This window comes from Bison bison, unplaced genomic scaffold, assembly GCF_000754665.1.
Source record: "Bison bison bison isolate TAMUID 2011002044 unplaced genomic scaffold, Bison_UMD1.0 scf7180017864068, whole genome shotgun sequence".
Lineage (NCBI taxonomy): Eukaryota > Metazoa > Chordata > Mammalia > Artiodactyla > Bovidae > Bison > Bison bison.
In genome coordinates, this window is record NW_011494640.1 from 4,473,407 (window position 1) to 4,497,308 (window position 23,902).

General features: G+C 44.1%; 1 protein-coding gene across 6 annotated transcripts in view; it reads right to left on the minus strand.

Annotated features, from left to right (window-relative positions):
* Positions 1–23,902, minus strand: part of ARMC9 (armadillo repeat containing 9) — a 180,668-nt gene that overhangs the window by 87,398 nt on the left and 69,368 nt on the right. For all 6 annotated transcript variants that reach the window (XM_010836969.1, XM_010836968.1, XM_010836965.1 and 3 more), the window contains exons 17-19: positions 21,244–21,318; positions 5,356–5,446; positions 2,184–2,239 (exon numbers count right to left, since the gene is read on the minus strand). In XM_010836969.1, the coding sequence (XP_010835271.1) occupies positions 2,184–2,239; positions 5,356–5,446; positions 21,244–21,318 (222 nt within the window). The remainder of the gene's footprint in view (positions 1–2,183; positions 2,240–5,355; positions 5,447–21,243; positions 21,319–23,902) is intronic.

The following is a 23,902-nucleotide window of genomic DNA, read 5'->3' on the forward strand; positions in this document are numbered from 1 at the left end:
CAAAAAAAGTTTATTTATGTGTCTGCACCGGGTCTTAGTTGTGGCATGTGGGATCTAGTTCTCTGACCAGGGATCAAACCTGGGGCCCCTGCATTGGGAGTGTGAGGGAAGTCCCCATACACTATCTTCCTAAAATAAAAATCTGCACAGAATGGCAAAAAGTTCAGAAAGCTAAAAGATCTCTCTATTCTTTAAGTTACAGTAGACTATAACTGTAGTTCTATAGTTATAGTCTACTATCACTTTTTAATTGTAGTTATAGTCTACTAAAACTATAACTTAGCTATCGTCTACTCTAACTTCCACAGGGAAATTGCAAAAGTTGAAATTCCACCATTAATAGAATAGTCGAACCAAATGAAATTTCCCACGCAGTACAAAAACAAAAGGGTTAATAGTAAGAAAACAAAACGACCCCAAAGAGATAACAGGGGGAACAAAACCAGATCTTTAGGGAAGCTTTATGTGGACAAAAAGTTATTGGAATGAAATAATTAAGATGTTAACTCAAAATATAAAACGGTGCTGAAGGCCCAGGCACACAGATGGTATCTTGTCATAGTGCTGAGAAGCCCCAGTGAGTCCGGGAGCTGAGTTCTCTCCGGGGTTGGCAAACAGCGGCCTGTGGGCCAAGGTGTCTGTTGTTGTAAGGCCAGTAAACTAAGAATGGTTTTCACATTTTAAAATATTTGAAAAAATATTAATGACACAAAAATTATACGAAATTCAAACTTTAGGACACACTGAAAAAAGATTTATGGGAACACAGCCACGTTCATGCATTTATTTATTGTCCATGGCTACTTTGTGTTACAATGGTCCATCTGGGTGAATGAAACTGTGTGGCCTGCAAAGCTAAAACATTCACAAGTTTCCTCCTTGTAGAAAAGGTCTGCCGATGCCTGTTCTAAACCAGATTTTACTGCCATCAACTCCGTGTGACCTGAGGCTGGCCTCCTGCCTTATCTGGATGCACCTTTGAAAGGAAGGGGCCTGGAGAAGGTGCTGGCCGGGCCGCCAGAACTGCAGGGAGCAGGAGCACCCGCTGGCGCCACCTACAGCCCATTAGGAAAACGGCAGGCAGGAGGCTGGCTGCAGTGGGACACTCTCTCACAGGTCTGTCCCCATCTTTGGTGGAGCCGCCCTCTTAGGTTGAGGGCTTTTAAATGAACTCTCTCCCCCAACTAATGCCGTTAATGAACAAAAAACCTCGCCTTTACACACCTTTTAAACGGACAGCCCACAACTCCAAATAGCAATACATCTTCCAGCATTCATTTCAGGAATAAATGTGCCCCACAAAATAGAAGAAAAGCACTTATTTCCACAGAGAACTTATTACCACATCTGGCTTTTTAATTCTGAAGGAAAAATAATGAAAAAGCTCTGCAGCTCATGAGTCACCATTCTCACTCACACCACTTCACAAGGCCTGCTCAGACTCCTGAACCTTCATGCTCTAAAAAACACAGGTGAGCAGACCTCACAGCTGAGGAAACCCACAACAAAGGAATGCAAATGACTGGGCCAAGGGGTTCGTCTGCCGGCTCTGAACCAATTCTCCCTGGGCCAAGGTTCCCGCCCATGAGGGAGACAGGCCAGACTCTCACCCCTTCAGAGCAAACAACCCGGCTCAAGACCTGTCATCTTTCAACCTCCCATCAACCCCAGTGCTGTAGAGAGTGGTATCTCCTGTTGAATGCAGCGAACCCACCAAGGCAAGGCCAATAGTCTCCAAAGACGCCACCCCCGAGTCCTCCCGCCCTGCCCGTTGTGTGGGTGGGGTCTAACTGCTGCCACCCATGTGGGCGGGTCGGCCAGCACCCGGAGCAGCAGTGATGTTCTGAGACTGCTGAGCCCACATAAGGGCTGGAAGCTTCCACTTTTTTCCCCTTGGAGCCCAGTCCCCAACCAATATGGAAGTCCAGGCTGGACAACTGAGGGATTAGAGGCCACATGGAGAGGGAATGTGGAGGACAGGATGCCAGCTTGGACACCTGGATACAGCTACCAGACACACCAAGAGAGACCACCCCCCTGAGCTCTAGCTGACCCACAGAATCATGAGAAGTAACGCAGCAGGGACTGAAATCTCCATTTCCAGGCTAACTTTTCAAGGCAAAGAAAAGACTCAGCAGAGTTGGCCCAAGCTTTCTATATGGTGTGAAGAGCCTCCAACTTACTTCATCATCTTCATCTTCATCATCATCAGATTCAAGAACACCATCCAGTAGCTCTTCTACAAAGGGAAAAAAAGTCAATGAATAACTATAACCACAGTTGGGAGCCTGGGTCAACAAAATCCTTCAACTACTGCAGAGATGTGTAAATACCCTTCTGAGAGTTATTGTTGTTTTAGTCTCTCAGTCATGTCTGACACTTTCGTGATCCCATGAACTGTAGCCCACCAGACTCCTCTGTTCATGGGATTTCCCAGGCAAGAATACCGGAGTGGGTAGGCATTTCCTACTCCAGGGGATCTTCCTGATCCTGGGATCAAACCCGAATCTCCTGCATCCCAGGTGGATTCTTTACCACTGAGCCACCTGGGAAGCTCCTCTTGAGAGTTAGGTTACAGCAAAACAATCCTGTTCCTGGTACCATTTCAGCATAGTTTGATATTATGCTAAGCAGTTATAAATATCTCTCTCCATTTTTGTCAGCACACACTAGTCGTGGCATGAGAAAAATTAAAGCCAACATATAATTTGAGAGTAATTTTGGAGGAAGAAAGTAGACTAGTATCAATATTATTGCTAAGCATTATTCTAGATGGTGTCACACATGCGATTTGACTTAATCTTCAGTAGAGTTTGTTGACTTTTATCTGTTTTATAGCACGGAGCAAAGAGAGGCATGGAGGATAAAAGACACATTATGGTAACACTTCCAGTAAGTAAGAGTTGAGATTCGAACTACATCTATTTCTAAATCCCACCATTTTCCAGAGGGCAGGCTAGTGGTCCCGGCAGGCTGAGCTCCTGAAGGCTCCTGTGCTTCACTGTTGTTTATTCGCTAAGTCGTGTCCGACTCTTTGCGACCCCCTGGCATGCAGCCCACCAGGGTCCTCTGTTCACGGGATTCTCCAGGCAAGAATACTGGAGGGGGTTGCCATTTTCTTCTCCAGGGGATCCTCCCAAACCAGGGACTGAACTTGCATCACCTGCATTGCAGGTGGCTTCTTTACTGCTGAGCTGCCAGGGAAGCCCTGCTATTAATTTCCCCTTGAGGATGGACCCTGGACTGGATGAAAACTCTCTAGCTCTCCCTCTTCTAGGTTTCAGCACAATGCTTACAGATTCATTCTGACTTGATGCCTATGACACGTATCCTAAGGTATTTGTGTGTGTGTTTCTGATCCTCCACCCAAATGTTCAATGATTTTTCTAATTTGGTTATAAAGCAGCAGACTCCTGGGTAATCCTCTCTGGGGTCCTTCCACTGCCTGATGGATACAGAACAGCTTCCGTGCTTGAGACGAAAAAGAACTACTGTAGGCCCTCTATTTAAACTGGAATTTCCGGACCTGAGCAGGTAGATCCCAAGTTTGTCCAAAATACACAAGGTTGTAAGGCTTTAGCTCCATCCACGACAACTTCCTGCCAAAGCGCATCCCTTACAGAACAGTAGACTGACCCTTCCTCCTCACATCCATTAGCACGCTGGTCCAAGAGCTAGCTCTGTGTTAGAAAAAGAGGTGCTTCTTGGCCAGGGAGACAAGACACCATGCTTCTTGGCTGCCCGGGAAGAGAATATTGAAAAGGACACAGAAGTGTGTCTTGACAAAAATCAGCCCTGAAGAAGGTTCCCAACCAGAACCTGACCCTGACCCTGCAGAGGACCCCTGGCCTGGGAGGGAGGTCTCAGTCAGTGACCACAGAGCAGACAGGCAACAACTTCTCCAGCATTCCCCCACCTTCCCAAACTGTTGCAGACCCAGAGAAGGTTAGGGAGCAATCTCGGCTCCCTTTTATTTATTTATTATTACTTTTATTATTTATATTTTTATATTTTATTATTTATATATTATTATTTTATTTATAAAAAATCATTTTATGATTATTTTTCAACATGCCTGCCTAGCAGAATGGAAGTCAGAAATACAGCAACTGCAGAACATACAGTTCTATTCGTTGCTCACCTGAACCTGGGATGAATCTAGCTTGCCATAATAACCAAAGGGGAGGAGGTCTGAATGGAAATGGGTCCCCCCGTCTGAAGACAGCAGAGGTTTAACCTCACCAGCTGCTCTCCCAACCACCTTCTGTTGCTGGGGAGCCCTCTAACCTCCTCCTGTGCCTCCTCACTTCTGTGTCTGTCCAAGGGAGGGAGGCGCCACCTTGTCTGCATATGGGAATCGCGTAGGAGTTTTAAACACTATTTCTCCTCCGGGGCTCCCCCAGAGGTTCTGATTTAACTGCCATAGGGTGCTGCCTTGGGGGTTTTCAGATCTCTCCAGGTGACTGCCTGGTTCAGCCTTGGCTGTGAACCCGGGAGAGCCATCTGTGGCGTCCTCCGGGGAAGGACTTTGGGCATCTCCCTTTTGCTTGGCCTTGGTCAAACTTGGCCCTGGGGTTAGAGCAGGGAACAGATGATTCATTTCTTACCTCCACTCAAGTAAGAAACAGGATCTATGCACCTGGATGTTCAGTGATGGGATGAGGGCGTGCAGAAAAGACGTAAGTGACAAACTTGGCCCAGGACCTAAGCAGCACCAGGTGCCTCTGGCACGCGTACCAATCAGGATCAAGGCATCAGGAAGCCACAGAAAGAGCTAAGAGATTCCCCACCACCTGGTCCCATCCAAGGCTTCCTTTCTTGCTTATGGGATTCAGGTGGGTGGTCACAGTAATGAAAGAAAGGAAGAAATATCGTCCAGGGTTGTTGGTTGGCAACATGGATTCTTCTGGAGTGGATATACGTGGGAAGATGTGTTCACTTTCCACAATGGTTCTGGAAAGACTGGCATCTTTTTTCACTATCTGACCCTTGGGCCCCATTTTATTATGGTTCATTGACTTGAGAACAGCCACCCTACTGAGCCAGGGGAAATACAGTAATTAGGAGGGGGAGGCCCACACAAAGAGAACTTCCAGTTAGAGTTTCTGCAATTGCTTCTGAATGCTTTTTTGTTGACTTAGGCCAAAAGTGTGACAAGAGATTGTTGATCTTGAGACAACATGGCCTTGACCACCTGGCTGAACTTTTGTTTGTTCACTTGGACCACGCCAGCTTCCTTAAGGCCTCTTGAATGAACTCTGAGATAGGACAAGTCCCTTGAAGAAAGCCTGTGTGTCTTTCTAGCACATGTGAAAGACTCAAAAGATAGATGATAGATTCTTGCAGTAAACGGACCTGCATTGAGCTGCTTGATGATAAACTCGATCTGGCGGATCATTTCGGCGTTGCCCTCTTTGATGAAGCAGCGAAGGATGTCTTCCATTCCCTGGAAGCATTGGAGAGAGGAAGAGTGAACGTTTCAGTTTGGGAGAAAACTACTTATGATGGATAGTTCCACCTAATCAAAAAAAAAAAAAAATCCACCTCCCCCATTGTTTTAATGAGGAAAGGATACGCACGATAAAAAAAATTCCTCTGCTTAGTTCATTCTTTTTTGTTGTTTTTACAATTCACAATGAAATTATTTTATTTTTGCTTGACTAGCTGACTTAATTATAACGCATCTCCTTTTAGTTTTGGCAATATGCTGTTTTGGGAGGTGGTTTCTTTCCTGTGTTTTCCCTATATTTATACACTGTCATCTGGATTTTAGGGCCAAAAATGGTCTTTGAAAAGTGGAACCATATGCTCAGAGAAGTAAATGAACAAATAGAACCTCTTTTTAAACAGCCATCATTCCCTTTCTATCAAAATAATTATAAAGTCACTACATTGTGCATTACTTACTCTACGACAAAGCACTGACATCAGTTTTCTATTTTGACTAACAGAATTCCCGGGAAATGTAGAGGTAAGATACTGACTGACCCATAAGTACGTATTTCCCCTCCTTCCTCTTCCTCGTGAGACGTGAATGTGCGGATGCGTATGTATGTGTGTGCTCAATCGCTCAGTCGTGTCCAGCGCTTTGCTACCCCGTGGAATGTAGCCCGACTCCATGGACTGCAGCCCACCAGGCTCTGTCCATGGAATTTTCCAGGCAAGAATACTAGAATGGGTTGCCATTTCCTTCTCCAGGGGAATCTTTCCAACCCAGGGATCGAACCTGAGCCTCTTACGTCTCCTGCATTGGCATTGGCAGGCAGGTTCTTTTACCATTAGTGCTGCCTGGGAAGCAACATGGATGTACGGCTGGAGCTAATGAGGCCTTCTTGCCCCTACAAGGAGAAAGTATATCTAATACTGAACTCAAAGCTGAGGAAACAGAGTCCAGAGGTGCTGGTTGAAACATGAAATCAAGTGACATGTGAACTCTGATCAAGATGTGCCTGAAGCTTATGCCTGTACTTTTCAGTTACATGAGTCATAAGTTGCCTTTTCAGGTAGGCCAGTTTGGAATCAACAGCTCTAACAGAATCAGAGAAGAACGCCAAGTGTAGTTTTGAACACAGTGAGTTCCCGTCACCTAAAGCAGAGCACTATCTCCTAGAAAGGTTCAATCTGGATCGTAATTCTAGTTTCTCGATCAAATAGCCGTGGGACCTTGGTCAAATGGCTTAACTCCTGCCAGCCTGTTTCCTCAACTATAAAATAAGGATGGCAACTCAAGGCAACACGAGATTTTTAAAGGATGTATACTGGTGTTGGTTATGTAAACGTATGTTTGTGTAAATGCACTGAAGGGAGGGACTTCCCTGGTGGTCCAGTGGTTAAGAATCTGCCTTGCAATGCAGGGGATGGGGGTTCATCCCCTGGTTGGGGACTAAGATCCCACATGCCTCAGAGCAACTGAGCCTTCTAGCTACAACTAGAGAGTCCGTGCGCTGTAAGGAAAGATTCCACATGAAGCAATGAAGATCCTGAGTGCTGTAGCTATGGCCCAATGCAGCCAAATAAATTAATAAATTTTAAAATGCACTGAGCTATATATGTCAGGCCTGTGTATTTCACTGTTCATAAATTACAATACCTAAAAAAATAAAAGCATCTAATCCAATGATTGACACATAGGAGATGCTTAATAAATGACTGAGACTGCACTTGCTGTGTCTGGTAGGGCTTTGTGGCTCAGAACAGAAAGCTGGTAGGTGAAGCAAGGGAACAAGCAGGGTTCCTGGTGGTCACAGGTGGAGAGGGTTACTACAGAGCATGATAACATTTACCTGGGGGGGCAGAGACAGACCAGTCCACAGAACAGAAGGTGAAGGAGTGGCCTGGGAGGAAGAACTGGACAGTCGACAAGGGAAGAGAGTTTCACAGAGGGTGTGGTCAGCAGCACCCAGGCTCCTGGGGAACCAGTCAGACACACCTGGGCTTGTCTATTGTCAGGAGGGCTGCATTTCCTCTCTATTTGCCTCCTAAACTGACCTCTTCCCCAGACTCCATCCTGTCCCAAAGTAAGGGCCAGAGGAAGAAGAACGTGGTCAAGTGCAAGCAGAGGGATAAACCCTGAAACACCAAAGGTTAGGATCACCGCCAACCAGCTGACCACTGTCAACATTTTACCTTTTTGCCAGTGGAGTGAGACAAATGATTCATTCAGGCTCTCCATTTTTTTTTTTTTTTAAGCTAGAGTTTACTCTTGCAAATGATTAACTGTCTATATATTGAAAGATCTTTTAATTCTCACTTGATCTCTTTCTTCTGTCTCTAGCTCAGTTGTTACTTGGGGGTTAAAAAAAAACCACAAATTCCTTCTCTGTAATTAGGAAGATTATTGGGGGAAGATTTTTTAATAGAAAATTTCTCCATAAGAAATTTCACGTCTTTTAAATATATATTTTTATGTGTGTAGGTGCATGCTAAGTTGCTTCAGTCCTGTCCAACTCTTTGTATGGACCATAGCTCGCCAGACTCCTCTGTCCATGGGATTCTCCAGGCAAGAACACTGGAGCAGGTTGCCATGCCCTCCTCCAGGGGATCTTCCCAACCCAGGGATCAAACCTCGTTCTCTTACGTCTGCATTGGCAGGAGGGTTCTGAACCACTAGCACCATCTGGGAAGTCCATATATTTTTATACTTATTATTAAATGTATATTTAAGAGAAGTGAAATTTATTTTATTAAAATAAGTGAAGTACATAAACCATATGTTTATTTTACTAAGCTAAAATGTAAATTATAGGAATAATAAATCATAAAAATATTTTATCATGAAAGCAATAACATGTCATTTCAGATAATCCAGGCCAAATAAAAATGCCAAGGCAGATGTAAAGGGTAAGAGAGCAGGTATTTGTATATCAGCCAGATACGTGAAAATAAGAATATGAATGTGTGCAAAAAGCAGAGAAACAAGGAATGCCCATTTCTGCCAGCTCGCTGAGATTAGAGACCGTCATAAAGACAATCACACGGAAGACTGTATCTGTATGCAGTACTAAAGGAAAGAAAAGGATGGATCACATGCAGATTCCTCGTTAGGTAAAGGTTCGGGGGTGTGTCCCAAACACTGGAGCCAAACCACCCAGACCAGCTGCTCACTGGCTATGCCACCGGGCAAGGGTTTTAACCTCTAAACCTCATTTCATCACAGCAAAATGGGCACAACTACAGGAACTGCTTTGGGGGCCTTTTGGGAATGAAATAGATAAAGCCCCTGTCAGGGCCTACGACATGCACCAAATACCATCCATTCCAAGTAATTTCTAACTCTCCTTTCACGCTCAGCAGGTCAGCTCTCTCTATTGTTCTATTTTGTTCCGACCCAAACAGTCCACACTTACATCACTACGGGTCTTCACGAGAAATTTCTCTTGGGAAATATAAACAGAACTTCCCTGGTGGCCCAGTGGTTAAGGATACATGGATTCGACGCCTCCTCTGGGAAGATCCCATATGCCTTGGAGCAACTAAGCCTCGAGCCACAAGTACTGAGCCCACGGGCTGCAAGCAGAGAGTAGCCCCGCATGCTTCACAACTAGAGAAAAGCCCATGCAGCAACGAAGACTCAGCACAGCTAAAATAATCAACTAATTTAAAAAAACACATAAACATATGTGTCAGGTGCACATGAATACTTTCTTTTAGCAGGGAAGGTATATAGGTTCTCTGCAGAAAACTGGTAAACTAAACTCAGCAAGACCCCCTGGAGAAGGGAAAGGCTACCCACTCCAGTATTCTGGCCTGGAGAATTTCATGGGCTGTACAGTCCATGGGGTTGCAAAGAGTGGGACACGACTGAGCGACTTTCACTTTTTCACAAACAAAGGAAAAGAATTAAAATTATCCACAAGCCCCTACACTCAGACATTAAAAAAACTGTGGACGTTTTGAGATATGCCCTCCTTTTATGGGCACTGTTTACATAACTGACATCATATTGACAATATAAGACTGACTGCTGTTTTTCAACTAAACCCTATGACTGTTTGAATGTCAGTAAATTCTTTATAAACACAATTTTAATAACTATAACAATAATAGCTAATATTTTCCCAATATTTGCTATGTGCCAGGCACTGTTCTAAATATTTTACATGTGTCAGCTCTTTTAATTCTCATAATGGTCTTATGAATTTGATACTAAAACAATACCCACTTTGCCACTGAGAGAATAAGTCATAAGCCCAACGATACACCATGAGGTACTGGGAAGTCGCAGAGGCAACATTCAAACACCGTCCTGGGCTCGTCAGCTCCCGACTGACCCTCTGCCTCTGTTCTGACTTAACCAGTCCCTCCTTAACCATGCCCGGCATTTAGTTGTCTCCTACTTTCCACTATGATCAGGAATGCAGTGATGGATATTTTGATACATGAATCTTTGTTCGTGTTCTTGTATGGAGCTCCAGAAGTAGAATTCCTGGGCAAAGAATGTTAATATTTTTTAGGACCGTTATACATATCACTAAATTGCTTTCTAAAAAGGCTGTATAGGGACTTCCCTGGGGGTCCAGTGTTTGGGACTCTGCTCCCAAAGCAGGGGGCCCAGGTTCAGTCCCTGGTTGGAGAACTAGATCTCACATGCTGCAACTAAAGATCCCGCGTCTGCAGCTAAGACCTGGCGCAAACAAATAAATATTTAAAAGAAATATGTAAGTAAAAATGCCGTATCAATTTATCCTGTCCGTTTTGAATTTTGAAAGGCCCCCTCATCATGGAGGCCATGGAATACAGCAAGCAGGCCTACCATCCGTAAAGGACAACTGCTGCAGCTGGAGCTGATGAACACCTGACACAGCTTTCCTACGGTGTGTTCATTTCCCAGAGTGGCAGCCAGACTCTGAGCATTCCCAGGCTCCCCTGAGCGAGGGGCATGCGGGCAGATGACCTCTCGGTCCTGCCGACAAACAGACGTGCTCGTGTGAGACTGATTCAGCAGTGGGCCATGTGAAGAATCAGGCACACAGGGACACACATCTTTGGGAGAGTTGGCTGGGGTGGCATCCGGCCTCTGGGGACAGCAGGGCTGAGTTTCCCGCATGGCAGTGCGAGAATGGCCTGGGGCCAGGGTGCAAGGCACAGGAAGGGTATCTCTGGAGCAGCCCCGTGGGGGTGGGTGGGCATTCCTCCCAGCTCCGTGGCGTCTAAGCCCAGCTCCCTGGCTCTCCCGGAGACTCTGAGAGCCTTCACAACTGACCGAGCATCTGGTCTGCTCCAGCCCAGGGCGCCATGTCTGGCTGAGGTTTAGATCCCAGGGAGGAGGTCTGACGCCAACAATTCCCTGGGGGCAAGAAGGCCTTGGAGTTGGCATTAGAGCAGCCCTCTTGATTGCATCTGCTCTCCAGCCCCAGACCCTGAAGGGATCTTAAATTTCAAATAGGCCTCAGGGCACGCATCTATCTTTTTCTTTTTTTTTTTTGGCATTAGGACCACCATAGTAGCATTTGGTACTAATATAATTTTTTTTTTTACTAATATAATTTTTATGTATTCTTTGTCATTTCCCACAAGCACACAAATGTTTTACACAGTTGCAGAAACAGAGTTATTGTAATAATAATGCCATATTCTTCTTTTATCCCCCATTACACAATAAAAAGTTTCCATACTGTCTCATACTGCTTTTTCTAATTATCATCTTCAGTAGCTACTAATACTATGAGCAAAAGAACTGTAATTTCATGAGCAGGCATTACCACACATTTACATTCTGTTTTTTCACTGTTACAAAAATCCTGGAATGAGCAACTTCATGTGCAGAACTCTTCTCTGCACTTGTAGAAGAAAATGAATGAATCCAAAGCATGGAGGTTTTCATAATTTTTCACATATACTGCCAAACTTCCTTCCGGAATGACTGCGCTGACACGTATTGCAAACACTGGCCTGATCTGAACATCAGCCCTGCCCCATCTTGGCTTTGTGTGTGAGCAGATGCTAAGGTGGGGAGATGACAGACCACGTTCTCCTCACTGTCTGGTTTCCTTTATTACTGTTACATGGAAAAAGGATGTAATACTCTTTTTCAACCTAAAAACTCAAGGATAAGAGTGAAATGAGGGGAGACCTCGGGGTTTTAGAAAAACCCTGTTGAAGCTATAACCTCCCTTAGAGGCCTCTCTTCTAAATAAATGGGCAACTGCTTAGATGATGTGTCCAAAAGAGTTCTCCGTTTGCTTAGGCTTGGATCCCAGTTAAAATGCCAGAGGGAAGCTTACGCTACTTACACCTTCACCGAATCAGTCTGTGCTTTCTGTCTTTCATTTGTTTGGCAGTGCTGGTTCTGTTAGCAGGTCGGATTCAGTTCCCTGTTTAGGGACTGAACCTCGGATCCCTGCACTGGGAGCGCGAAGTCTTAGCCCCTGGACCACCAGGGAAGTTCCGCACATTTTCTTTTTAAAGTTAATAATTCACAGGGTGTATAGAAACTTATGTCAGAAACTATAAAGGACAATATTAATAGATTTAACTACAGAGTTAACTGCCATATGACCAAAGTCCCATAACTAAAAGACAAATGAAAAGTTGGGGAAATATTTGTAATATATGTCAAAAGATGCTTCCCTGGTGGCTCAGATGGTAATGCACCTTGTCTGCAATGTGGGAGACCTAGGTTCGATCCCTGGGTCAGGAAGATCCCCTGGAGAAGGAAATGGCACCCCACTCCAGTACTCTTGCCTGGAAAACCCATGGATGGAGGAGCTTGGTAGGCTACAGTCCACAGGGTCGCAACTTCAGTGAGCGACTTCACTATGATGATGATGTCAAAAGATTAATAGCCCTAATTTCACTGTGATTTCTCCGATCCAGAGATGACTTAGAAGCGAGTGGCAGACAGGCTCCAACATGACCCCACCTCCTGGAATTCATACTCCTGAGTGTCCCCCACACTGTTCTTGGGCTGGTCAATGTAGTGGGAATTCCTAATAATGTACTTTCACAGCCTTGAGAAATTCTACAGAAATAGAATCTGGAAAAACAGCATATATTAAGAAACTATGGTAATCATTATATTTCATGTTTTTCCTAGAATAATCGCCTTGCTACAAACTCCAAGGCCAGACCCAGAAGGGAGTATGGCTGGGATCATGAGTGCATGGACCTTGGAACACCAAGGCGTCAGGCATGAACACTGCTTAAGCACTTGCTGACTGTTTCTGGGACTAGCCCAGAAGGGAATGGCCTGGGGTAAAAACAAGGAGATCTAGACTATGTCAGTGTAGTGTCTTGAGAAAGATAAGATCAAAGAAAGTCTGCAATTAGGAACAAAAGCTGGACCCAGAGTGGACTCTGCACCTCAGGCCAATAGAGGCTGCAGGTCCCTTGACCCACTGTACCAGATTTCGTGTTCTGTCTTCATTCTTGTTGCTCGCTCCCAGGACCATTAGGGCAACAACTGGCGCCCAACGTGGGGCCGGAGCAGAAGACAGCTACAAGCGAAAGTAAAACTACAGCGATGCAGAACCTGGGATAGTTAAGAGGCCTCTGAAAATTCCCACGGGTAAATCCTTCTGGCCTTTAATCAGGGTTAAAATGGGAAATGTTGAGAGTGTAGGACACCATTGTCTGTATATTTGTTTACTAAGACAGCTCTCAAAAGTGGGAGGAGCTTCTATTAGTGAAGGGCGATTATTAGAATTGTTGCAAGCAGTGGATAAATATTGCTGCTGGCTCCTGTCAAGAGGGACCTTAGATTTGAAAGTCTGGGAAAAGGTTGGAGCTGAGTTAAGAAAAAGAACATGCAAAAGGAACTCTGCTCCCTGTTTCTATTTGGAGTACGTGGGCATTAGTTAAGTCAGTACTGGAACCTTTGCAGACTTCTGATTCTTTTGATGAAAGTGATGATGACTCTTGAAAAACCAGAATATGTAAAGACTGGGGAAATGGGCAAGCCATCTTCGAAACCTGTTTCCTCGGCTTCCGAAGAAAATGATGAGGGATTTTTTTTTCCTCCGGCTCCTCCCCGCCATCCTCCACTTCCACAGGGGACAGTTGGATTATTGTGAGGAAGATCGGGGCTGACTTCCCAGGGAGTTCAAATTCATACACCGAGTTACAGACAATGATTATGAAAGAGAACTGAAGGTTATGGCGTCTACCACTCTTCCCTGGAAGGTTTCTAAAGTGGATAGGATTGCTCAGCCTCCCTCATTGCTCAGTTGGTAAAGAATCTGCCTGTAATGCAGAAGACCCCAGTTCGATTCCTGGGTCAGGAATATCCACTGGAGAAGGGATAGGCTACCCACTCCAGTATTCTTGGGCTTCCCTCATTGCTCAGTTGGTAAAGAATCTGCCTGCAATGTGGGAGACCTGGGTTCGATCCCTGGGTTGGGAAGATCCCCTGGAGAAGGGAAAGGCTACCCACTCCAGTTTTCTGGCCTGGAGAATTCCATGAACTGTATAGTCCATGGGGTCGCAAAGAGTCAGACATGACTGAGTGACTTTCACTTCACTATGTGGGCATAGGACAGTCAGACAAAAAAGAAGGCTCCAGGGCATTTGGAAGCACAGCCAAGGCTGGTATTTTTCTCACTGAAAAGATTTTGGAATCCAGACCCACTTGTCAAGTCAATATAAGTGGCAAAAACATTCAAGGTTCAATAGATGCTGGAGCCAAGGTTTCTATCATCAGCTCTAAACACTGGCCTAAAGCATGGCCACTGGGCCTGCTCCAATATCTATTGCAGGTCTAGGACAGGCACAGGATTAAAACAAAGTGCTATGGTGTTGTCTTGTTCAGGGCCTGATAAACAACCAGCCACCATCCAACCTTATATGGCTGCTATACCTGTCAATCTATGGGGTCGTGATCTCTTGGAACAATGGCATGCTGAGATACATATTCCTCCAAATCAAGAGATCAAGGCCAGTTGCCAAATTGTGTTCAGTCAAGGTTATATACAAGGATTGAGACTGGGCAAAAATCAACAAGGAAGACTATCCTTTGACTACTCAAGATTTCGAACCACCCCACTGCTCGTATTAATCTTCCCCCACCCACACCCCTACCTTAATTGGAAAACTGATCGACCTGTGTGGATAGAGCCGTGGCCTCTAAAACAAGAAAAATTGGAGGCTTTACATGAATTAGTTAATGAACAACTGAGCAAGGGACGTATTATTGAGTCCTTTAGCACTTGGACTTCTCCGGTGTTCATTATACAAAAGAAATCTGACAAATGGAGAAGACTTACTGATCTAAGAGCTGTTAATGCTATTATTGTTCCAATGGGTGCTTCACAGCCTGGCCTACCTAATCCTAATATGATTTCAAGAAATTGGCATTTGTTTGTTATTGACCTTAAAGATTGTTTTTTCACTATTCCTTTACACCCTGAGGATCAACCTGGATTCACCTTTTCAGTTCCTTCCATTAATTTAAAGGAGCCACATAAAAGATTTCAATGGACTGTATTACCTCAAGGTATGCTTAACAGTCCCAGTATTTGTCAAAATTTTGCACCTAGCACAGCAATGATTCCCTTATGCACGTATTATTCATTATATGGATGATATATTATGTGCCTTACCTAATATTGATAGCCTATAGGAATTGTTTTTAAAGCTAAAAGGAATGCTCAGAATGTGCTGGCCTGTATTCGGCTCCTGATAAACTAGAATACACTGAACCTTCTCAGTGCTTAGGAAATACAGTTACCCGTACTACAATCAAACCACAAAAGGTGCAAATATGCAGAGACTCAATGAAAACTCCAAATGACTTACAAAAACTATTAGGAGATATTAACTGGATTTAACCTAAGTTAGGGATTCCAGTGTATCCTTTATCCCATGTATTCTCTCTGTTAAGAGGAAATCCAGAGCTTAATAGCTCCTGACAGCTAACTCCTGAGGCTGAGAAAAATCTAGCAATTATAGAACAAGCAGTACAAAACCGCCAGAGAGACAGAATAGACCCTTTAGAGCCTCTCCAGTTGTTTGTCTTCCCTACCCCTCATTCCCCTACTGGGTTGATTATGCAAACTGAAGGGATATTCTTAGCTAATTCACAAAGAAAATCTATTACCCCTTATTTACACATACAGCCACTGTAATTCTAAAAGGAAGAGAACGTGTTCAGCAACTTACTGGACATGATCCCTGCCTTATTTGCACTACACTAACCTCCAAAGAATTAAACATTCTCTTCAAAAGCCACTAACTTGGCAACTACCTTTAGCTGACTATATTGGACAAATCGACAACCACTATCCTGATTTACCTATCTGGCAGTTTTAAAAACAAACAAGATGGATTTTGCCTAAAATTACTAGTGCCAACCCCATTCCCACTGCTCTTTTCATTTTTACAGATGGCACTACCCGAGGAAAAGCAGGATATACAGGCGCATTTATGCTAGTTATTGCAACACCTGGATATTCTGCACAACAAGCAGAAATTCTGGCTATTACACGCGCATTACAAAACAACCCCCAAGCAATTAATATCTTATCTGATTCTCAATATTCTGCACATGTCACTAAACATAGAGAAACAGCAACTATTACGGATACTATCCCATCCACATTATACACGCTTTTTACAAATTTACAATGGGTGATAAGGCACCGACAATTTCCATTCTACATTACTCAAATTCGGGCTCATATCACTTTACCAGGGCCCTTAACAGAAGGAAATGCTCAAGCTGATGCCATTTTATTTCCAGTCTTTACAGAGGCATCAGCCTTTCATGATCTGACACACTGTAATTCAAAATGTTTAAAAACCAAGTCTCATATCACTTGGTCTCAACCAAAACAGACTGTGCAGACTTGTCGTACATGCCAGACGGTTGCAATAACCACATCTCCAACAGAAGCCTTGGGAGTTTCGCCAGGTGATTCAGAAACACCCGTTTGGATTCCCTCGTGTCATCTGAAACCATATCATATCCCACGGGAGAGACACTTCTCATGAGATGTAGAGGCCCCAGTAATGAGTTTCGAAGGCTTGAGTCTGAGACAGACAAAGACAACGATTCCCCTCTCGTTGACGCACTGGAACAAGATCCCCACTTGGGGACAAATTAAAAGGTTAACACAGAAATCAGAGGAGATCTTAGAAAATGAAGGGAAAGCTGTCACTCCTAACAATCTGGCTGTTTCCATGTTTGCTCATATCACCACCGCAGTGAGTATATCCCCTAGCAACAGCTGAATCTAAAAATTATACTTATTGGGCATACATACCTAGCCTCCCACTACTAAAACCCATTGTTTGGGGGGATTCTATGATCTCCGTTTATGTTAATAATTCTTTCTGAATACCAGGACCTGAAGGTACATGCCCTCCTCTTTTTAAACAAGAAAAAAGGACTCCCTTCAATGTTACTTATGGGTATGAATCCAGGCCAATTTGTATAGGACCGGCTACAGGATGTCTTTAATTATCTATGCAAGCCCGGCTGTCCACTAATTCTTTAAATCATAACTATCCTAAGGTTCAGCTACATCTTCTCTCTGGTCTGAGTTTTGCTTATGACAACTCAGAACCCAATAATGACACCAAATCGGACAGACCTTTAGGCGAGCATCGTGACCTGTGGACCGAAAAACAAGGTCGTACTCAGTGGGATAACTGCCACAGGGCTGAGGGAGTAATTGTGATGAATGGTTCCTACGGAATTGTATGGGACTGGTCCCCTACAGGGTATGCAGTCTCTAACTGCTCTCATCAAAATCAGTCCTGCAATCCTCACAAAAGGCTGCATTGGCAGGTGCATAAAGTCTTTAACCATACCAATGCTACCACTCATTCAGATCATCCAACTATATGACATGGTATTGGCATGTCACTCCCCTTCCCACAATTAGATCAAGGAAGAGGGCAAGAAGGGAGTTGGGAATTGGCTTTAGGTCTTGAAAAATTCCAAATTTGGGATGGACATTATTCCAATAAAACTAATTATTCATTGACATTTAACACCAGTACAAACTGGACATTCTATATTCATGCTTGTGTGAGAGATCCTTATGTGTTCTCGAAAGGAACAATTTTTATCAATGAAAGTGTATAAGCACTTTCTTGCCAGGATTGCAAATTATATAGCTGCTTAAATTCTTTGTAATTCTCATCACTCATTTGTTATACTAAGAAGGAGATTGGGAATATGGCTTCCAGTAAATCAAACCAGACCCTGGGAAGGCTCCCCTGAAACACATGCTCTTTTAAAGGTTATAAAGAAAGTACTACAATGTTCCAAAAGGTTTATTGGACTACTTGTAGCAGCTATTATGGGAATTATTGCTATAGCCACCACCGAGGTAGTAGCCGGGGTGGCAATGCATCAAACTACACAAACAGCTACACTGGTACAGCACGGCACCAAAACGCAAGTTCTGCCTGGAGAAGTCAAACCCACACGGACCAAGAAATTAACGAATGATTGATTGATTTAGGAAATGCAGTTCTCCTACAAGGGGATGAAGTACAAAGTTTCAAATTACAGATTCGTCTTAAGTGTTATGGGAATATCTCTTCATTTTGTGTCACACCTCATAAGTAGCATCAAAGTGCATATACTTGGGATCAATTATCTAAACATTTGAGAGGACACGTTTGTGATAATCTATCCTTGGATATTTCCCAATCACAGGCTACTATTTCTAAAATACAGAATGCTCACTTACAACTACTCCCAGAAACTGATTTATTTGAAGAAATTGAGGAAAGCTTACATAAATGTAACCCTATGATGTGGATTAAAACTTTAGGAGGAGGATTGCTTGGTACCATAATATCAGGATGTCTATTTTTGACTGTCTTGTGTCTAGTCCTCAGATGCACGAGAGAAACCATCTGAGAACTGATGAAGAAAGAAGTTGCTCAGTTGATGTATCTACTCCTACAAAAACAAGAAGGGGGAGCTGTAGTGGGAATTCCTAACAATGTACTTTCACAGCTTTGAGAAATTCCACAGAAACAGAATCTGGGAAAACAGCATATATTAAGAAACTGAGGGATTATCAGTTAATGATTATTGTTCATGTTTTTCTTAAAATAGTCGCCTTGTTACAAACTCCAAGGCCAGACCCAGAAGGGAGTATGACTAGGATCATGAGAGCATGGACCTTGGAACACTGGCTTGGAGTCAGGCCTGAACACTGCCTAAACACTTGCTGATTGCTCCCGAGACTAGCCCAGAAAGGAACATCCAGGGGTAAAAACAAGGAGATCTAGACTATGTCAGTATAGTGTCTTGAGAAAAATAAGATCAAAGAAAGTTTGCAATTAGGAACAAAAGCTGGACTCAGAGTGGACTCTACACCTCAGTCCAATAGAGGCTGCAGGGCCCCTGACTCACTGCACCAGATTTCATGTTCTATCTTCATTCTCGTCTCTTGCTCCTGGACCATTAGGGCAACAGGTCAATGTAACCACTTCTTTATATACGTATAATTAATTTTATTTATTTTTAATTGAAGGATAGTTGCTCCACAGTATTGTGTTGGTTTCTGCCAAACATCAACACAAATCAGCTATAGGTATAGCTGTGTCCCCTCCCTCCCACCTCCCTCCCACCTAGCTCCCATCCCACTTCTCTGGGTTGTTACAGAGCCCCGGTGTGAGTTCCCGGAGTCACACCGCAAATTCCCCTGGGCTGTCTATTTTACACATGGTAGTGTGGATGTCTCCATGCTACTCTCTCCACACATCCCAAGGAGACTGTGGCTGCTGTCTGGCTCACTCTCTGTCTCTCTAGGATCCCTCAGCGGGTAAGCCAGCTGCCATGTAGAGACAAGCCCTGTGGAGAGGCCACTGGCTGGGAAACGAGGTCCCCGGACAATAGCCAATGTGACAATGGGCTTAGAAGCGGATCCTCTGCCCTCAGCTGAATCGAAGGACAGACTCTTGGCCAGCACCATGCAGCTAATGTGCTCCCCAACTTCTGTCCTCTAGAAACTGTGAGGCGTTAATTTTTCAAAAGATGTTAAACTTTGGGATAGTTTTTTATGAAGCAATAGAAAACTAATACAATTGTGCTGTTTAATTTCCAAACATTTGGGGGTTTCCCATTCCCAGATACCCTATTACTATGGTTATGCTTTTTCATCATTGTCTGTTCAGCCCTTTTTCTCTTCATTACCTCTCCCCTCTCCTCCTGGGGCTCCAATGACGGGGTTGTGACACCTCTGGATACTGCCCTCCCTGGATATAGGGCTCTGAGGCTGTCCCTTTCTCCACCTCTTTTCTCTCTGGCCTGGATGATCTCTAGGATGATCCCCTCTGTGTCCAACAAGAGTGAGTCTCTTTGCCCGACTTGGTCCCCTTTCTCCACCACCCCCCACCCCCATGCTTTCTCAACCCCTGGGCCCTGGATGTCTGGCCTTTGTGCTTTCAGATTCCATGTCACCACCATTCTTTCCTTTTCTTCAACCTACATGCTTTCTTCCTTGTTCTCTGCCTTGGCTGACAAGCTCTCTCTTTCACCTGAATGACCATATGCAGAATTTAATAAAAGTTTATTTTTCCCTTGGTCTGTATTGAGAAAGCAATTTTTTTTTTCTTTAAAAGCAGTAGGTAATTCAGTTTCATTGTTTACTGTGACCACACAGAATAAACCTTAAGTAAGTTTGTGTTTCTGGCATAATTGCTGATGTAATTGTAGCTGACCCATTAGAAGATTTAGCAATTCTTCTAAGTAAGCAAAGCCAAGTGGAAGAGCATGCTTCATTGATCTCAAACTGAATTTAGCCTGTGTTCTGACAGTGGAAACATATTTAACCCCTTCATCCTAGGCATTTAACACACACACAATTAACCTGGTTTCACACGTTGTAAGGAAAAAGGACAAAACTCCAGTGGTTTTGATTAGATCTAGAAACATCTGTCATCACGAAAGAAGATGCTAATCACCTGAGGTTTGTTTTATGTCTCCAATGCAAGCACTAATGTTAACACATTAAATATTCAATTCACTCTTTTCCAACCAGCTAGTTGGATCATCTTCATCAGCGCCTCTGTATCACTTGGTTGCTACCAGATGCCTGCGGATTACAAGGAGTGTGTTGATTGCCCCGGGTCTCACTGCCACAATTCCTCCAGGAGGCCTAGACGTGAATCTGAGTGATGATTTCATCATTTTCATCATTTTCTTGCTAAGGTTCTCCTGCTATGAAATCCATAGGCATTCCCAAAGCCCCCAATTAAAATGTCACTAAAATTTTTTAAAAGGTCTACAGCTTTCCAAAAAATAAATCTGCTAGGAACTTCAACCCTGAATATGCATTGGAGGGACTGATGGCAAAGCTGAAGCACCAATACTCTGGCCACCTGATGTGATGTTCTGACTCACTGGAAAAGACCTTGATGCCAGGAAAGATTGAAAGCAAAAGGAGATGAGAGCAGCAGAAGATGAGGTGGGTTAGACAGCATTACCAACCCAAAGGATGTGAACTTGAGCAAACTCTGGGAGATAGTGGAGGACAGGGAAGTCTGGCATGCTGCAGTCCAGGGGGTCATAAAGAGTCAGACATGGCTTAGCAACTGAACAACAACAAAGGAACTTCTGATGCTGTAGTTCTTAATTCTGTTAGCCGAGATCCCTTGAGAATCTGATAAAAACCACAAACTCTGGCCCCAGAAAACGGCAAATATGTGTTTGGGATACAATTCCAGGGAGTTTAGAAACCCTTCGAAGCCCTCCCTGGGGCCCAACTGGGAAGCCCTTGCGCTAACAGCCTCTGAACGTGGCACTGACGGATGGTGACTGACCCCATGAGCACATTTTCTTACCATTGCTCTAGCTTCCTCACGAATGGATGGGATGGAAAGGATGCTGTACAGAGCTCCGTTCACATAGGGCTGTATCTTTAAGGGGAGAAAACAAACAGTCATGTGCGAGTTCTCAAACACCATACAATTCAACTATCACACACCACCCTGGAGAGCAGCCTGGCTGGTGAGGAGGGTGACCACTGCCATCTTCACAGCCCCTTGAGCTCCAAATGACAGACACCTCCGCTGGCACGTCGCAGGGCAAAGGTTACAACTGAGAGTTCAAAGCAGAGCATGCACCATTCCCTCCCACAGCTTACTCCCGCTACATTTCACTGTTTAACTGATGTCTTCCTGACCACTCAGGCTAGAACCCCTGGAGGCATCCTTGATTCCTCTCTTCTTCCTCTCTAATACTGAGTCTCCAAGTTATCCTTGATGGGAACCCTTCCTATAAACATGCGCTGCCACAGTCCTTGTTCAGATGTCATTGTCCATGACCTGGGCTACATCGAATCTCCAAAAGGATCTCTCCGCCTTTACATTCACCCTTTTATCCAACCATCATATCATTGCTGAGAGTCTACAACTTGGGCCGTATTAATCCCTCTTCCAACCTCGGAAACCTTCCATAGAAACTCCCTGCGTGCGTGCTCAGTTGCTTCAAGTCATGTCCGATTCTTTGTAACCCCATGGATTGTAAGCCCACCAGGTTCCTCTGTCCATGGGATTCTCCAGGCGAGGATACTGGAGTGGGCTGCCATGCCCTCCTCCAGGGGATCTTCCCGACCCAGGGACTGACCCGCATCTCCTGCATTGAGGCAGATTCTTTACTGCTGAGGCACTGGGGAAGCCCCCTAGGAATGCCCTGGGAAGTTCTAACTCCTGATTAGAGAACACAGGGCCCTTCGAGGTTTGGCCTCCGTAAAGTCTTCCTCGGCTTCTTCCTTCCTGCCACTTGAAATGCACACTGCACAGGTTCCACACTACTTAAGAGACTCCCTGATACACACAGCACCTGGGACATGCCCTGGGCTGGTCCTAACAGCTCACCTTGCTGGGGATGCTATTCCCACATATGTCTCCCTGGAAAGTTATGGCTCATCCTTTAAAACTCAGTTCACACATATCTCAGAGGAATCCTTTCCTGAGCGCCCAGACAGAGTACTCTACCCTCCTTCCTGTACAGCCCTCCACTTCTGTGCTGGACTCAGTGTATTTTAAGATTTATACTTACGTCTCCTCTATGAGCTCTTCAAGGATAGGACCCATGTCTTAATCACACAGGTAACCCCACCATTAAGCCAGACAGGATTTGATAAATGAGCCCTCCCTTTGGAGTGGACTGTATGCTCTGCTCTCTCCATACCATGGGTGGGGAGGAGGACTCATTTCCCACCACTCTTTTCTAGCACTGGACTTATTATCACTTTTCATTTCTGCTAATATAACAGGTAAGAGAGGGCATTGTATAGTTATCTTTATTTTCATTTCCCTGATGACTAGCAGAAACTGAACATCTTTTCATGTTTATAGTAAATCATCAAGATTTACTATTCTGTAAACTGTCCTTTTACATACTTTATCTTTTTTTCCCTATTTTTCTCTGTTTGACTCTTACTTATCAATGTATAAGAGCTCTTTACATGTAAAGGATATAAAACTTTTGTCATATGTGACGCAAATCTCTTTCCATATGATTATATGATTGAAGTTCATATATTTAACTATGGGTATTTTTTTCTTTATGGCTTCTTGATTTTGTTTTTCAAGACCATGACTATCTCGTAAGGACACGTGTGTGAGAATTTTATGTAGGAAAGACATTTCTAGGCTCCAATATATTATATATATATTATTATTATTATTAACCCTGAATATTCATTGGAAGGACTGATGCTGAAGCTGAATGCCAGTATTTTGGCCACTTGAGGCAAAGAGCTGACTCATTGGAAAAGACTCTAATACTGGGAAAGACTGAAGGCAGGAGGAGAAGGGGACGACAGAGGATGAGATTGTTGGATAGCATCACTGACTCAATGGATACGAGTTTGAGTAAACTCTGGGAAATGGTGAAGGACAGGGAAGCCTGGCTTGCAGGTCACAAAGAGTTGGACATGACTGAGCAACTGAATAACAACTATATATATATATATATGTATATATATATATATATGGATTTTCCTGCTCATTTTCAAAGCAGATGCTTTGGCAAGAGTTAATGACAAGACCTGACTCCTTTGGTCTATTCAGTTTTCAGAGCTGACATGGTTCTGACACTTGGAACCAAACTTTTCTGTTAGGTGACAGGATATAATTCCCACTGGCTTCAACTGTCTGAGTTGAATAAAATGGAACAGAGAGTTCACTCTGGTCTAGAAGTAGCTAAGAGCTCGCTGGTTTTAAAATATAAAGGCACAGCAGGCGCTGTAAGGGCTTTCCTAATAGCTCGGTTGTTAAAGAATCCGCCTGCAGTGCAGGAGACCCTGGTTTAATTCTTGGGTCAGGAAGATCTGCTGGAGAAGGGAAAGGCTACTCACTCTAGTATTCTTGGGCTTCCCTATGGCTCAGCTGGTAAAGAATCCACCTGCAATGCAGGAGACCTGGGTTCAATTTCTGGGTTGGGAAGATCCCCTGGAGAAGGGAAAGGTTACCTACTCCAGTATTCTGGCCTTGA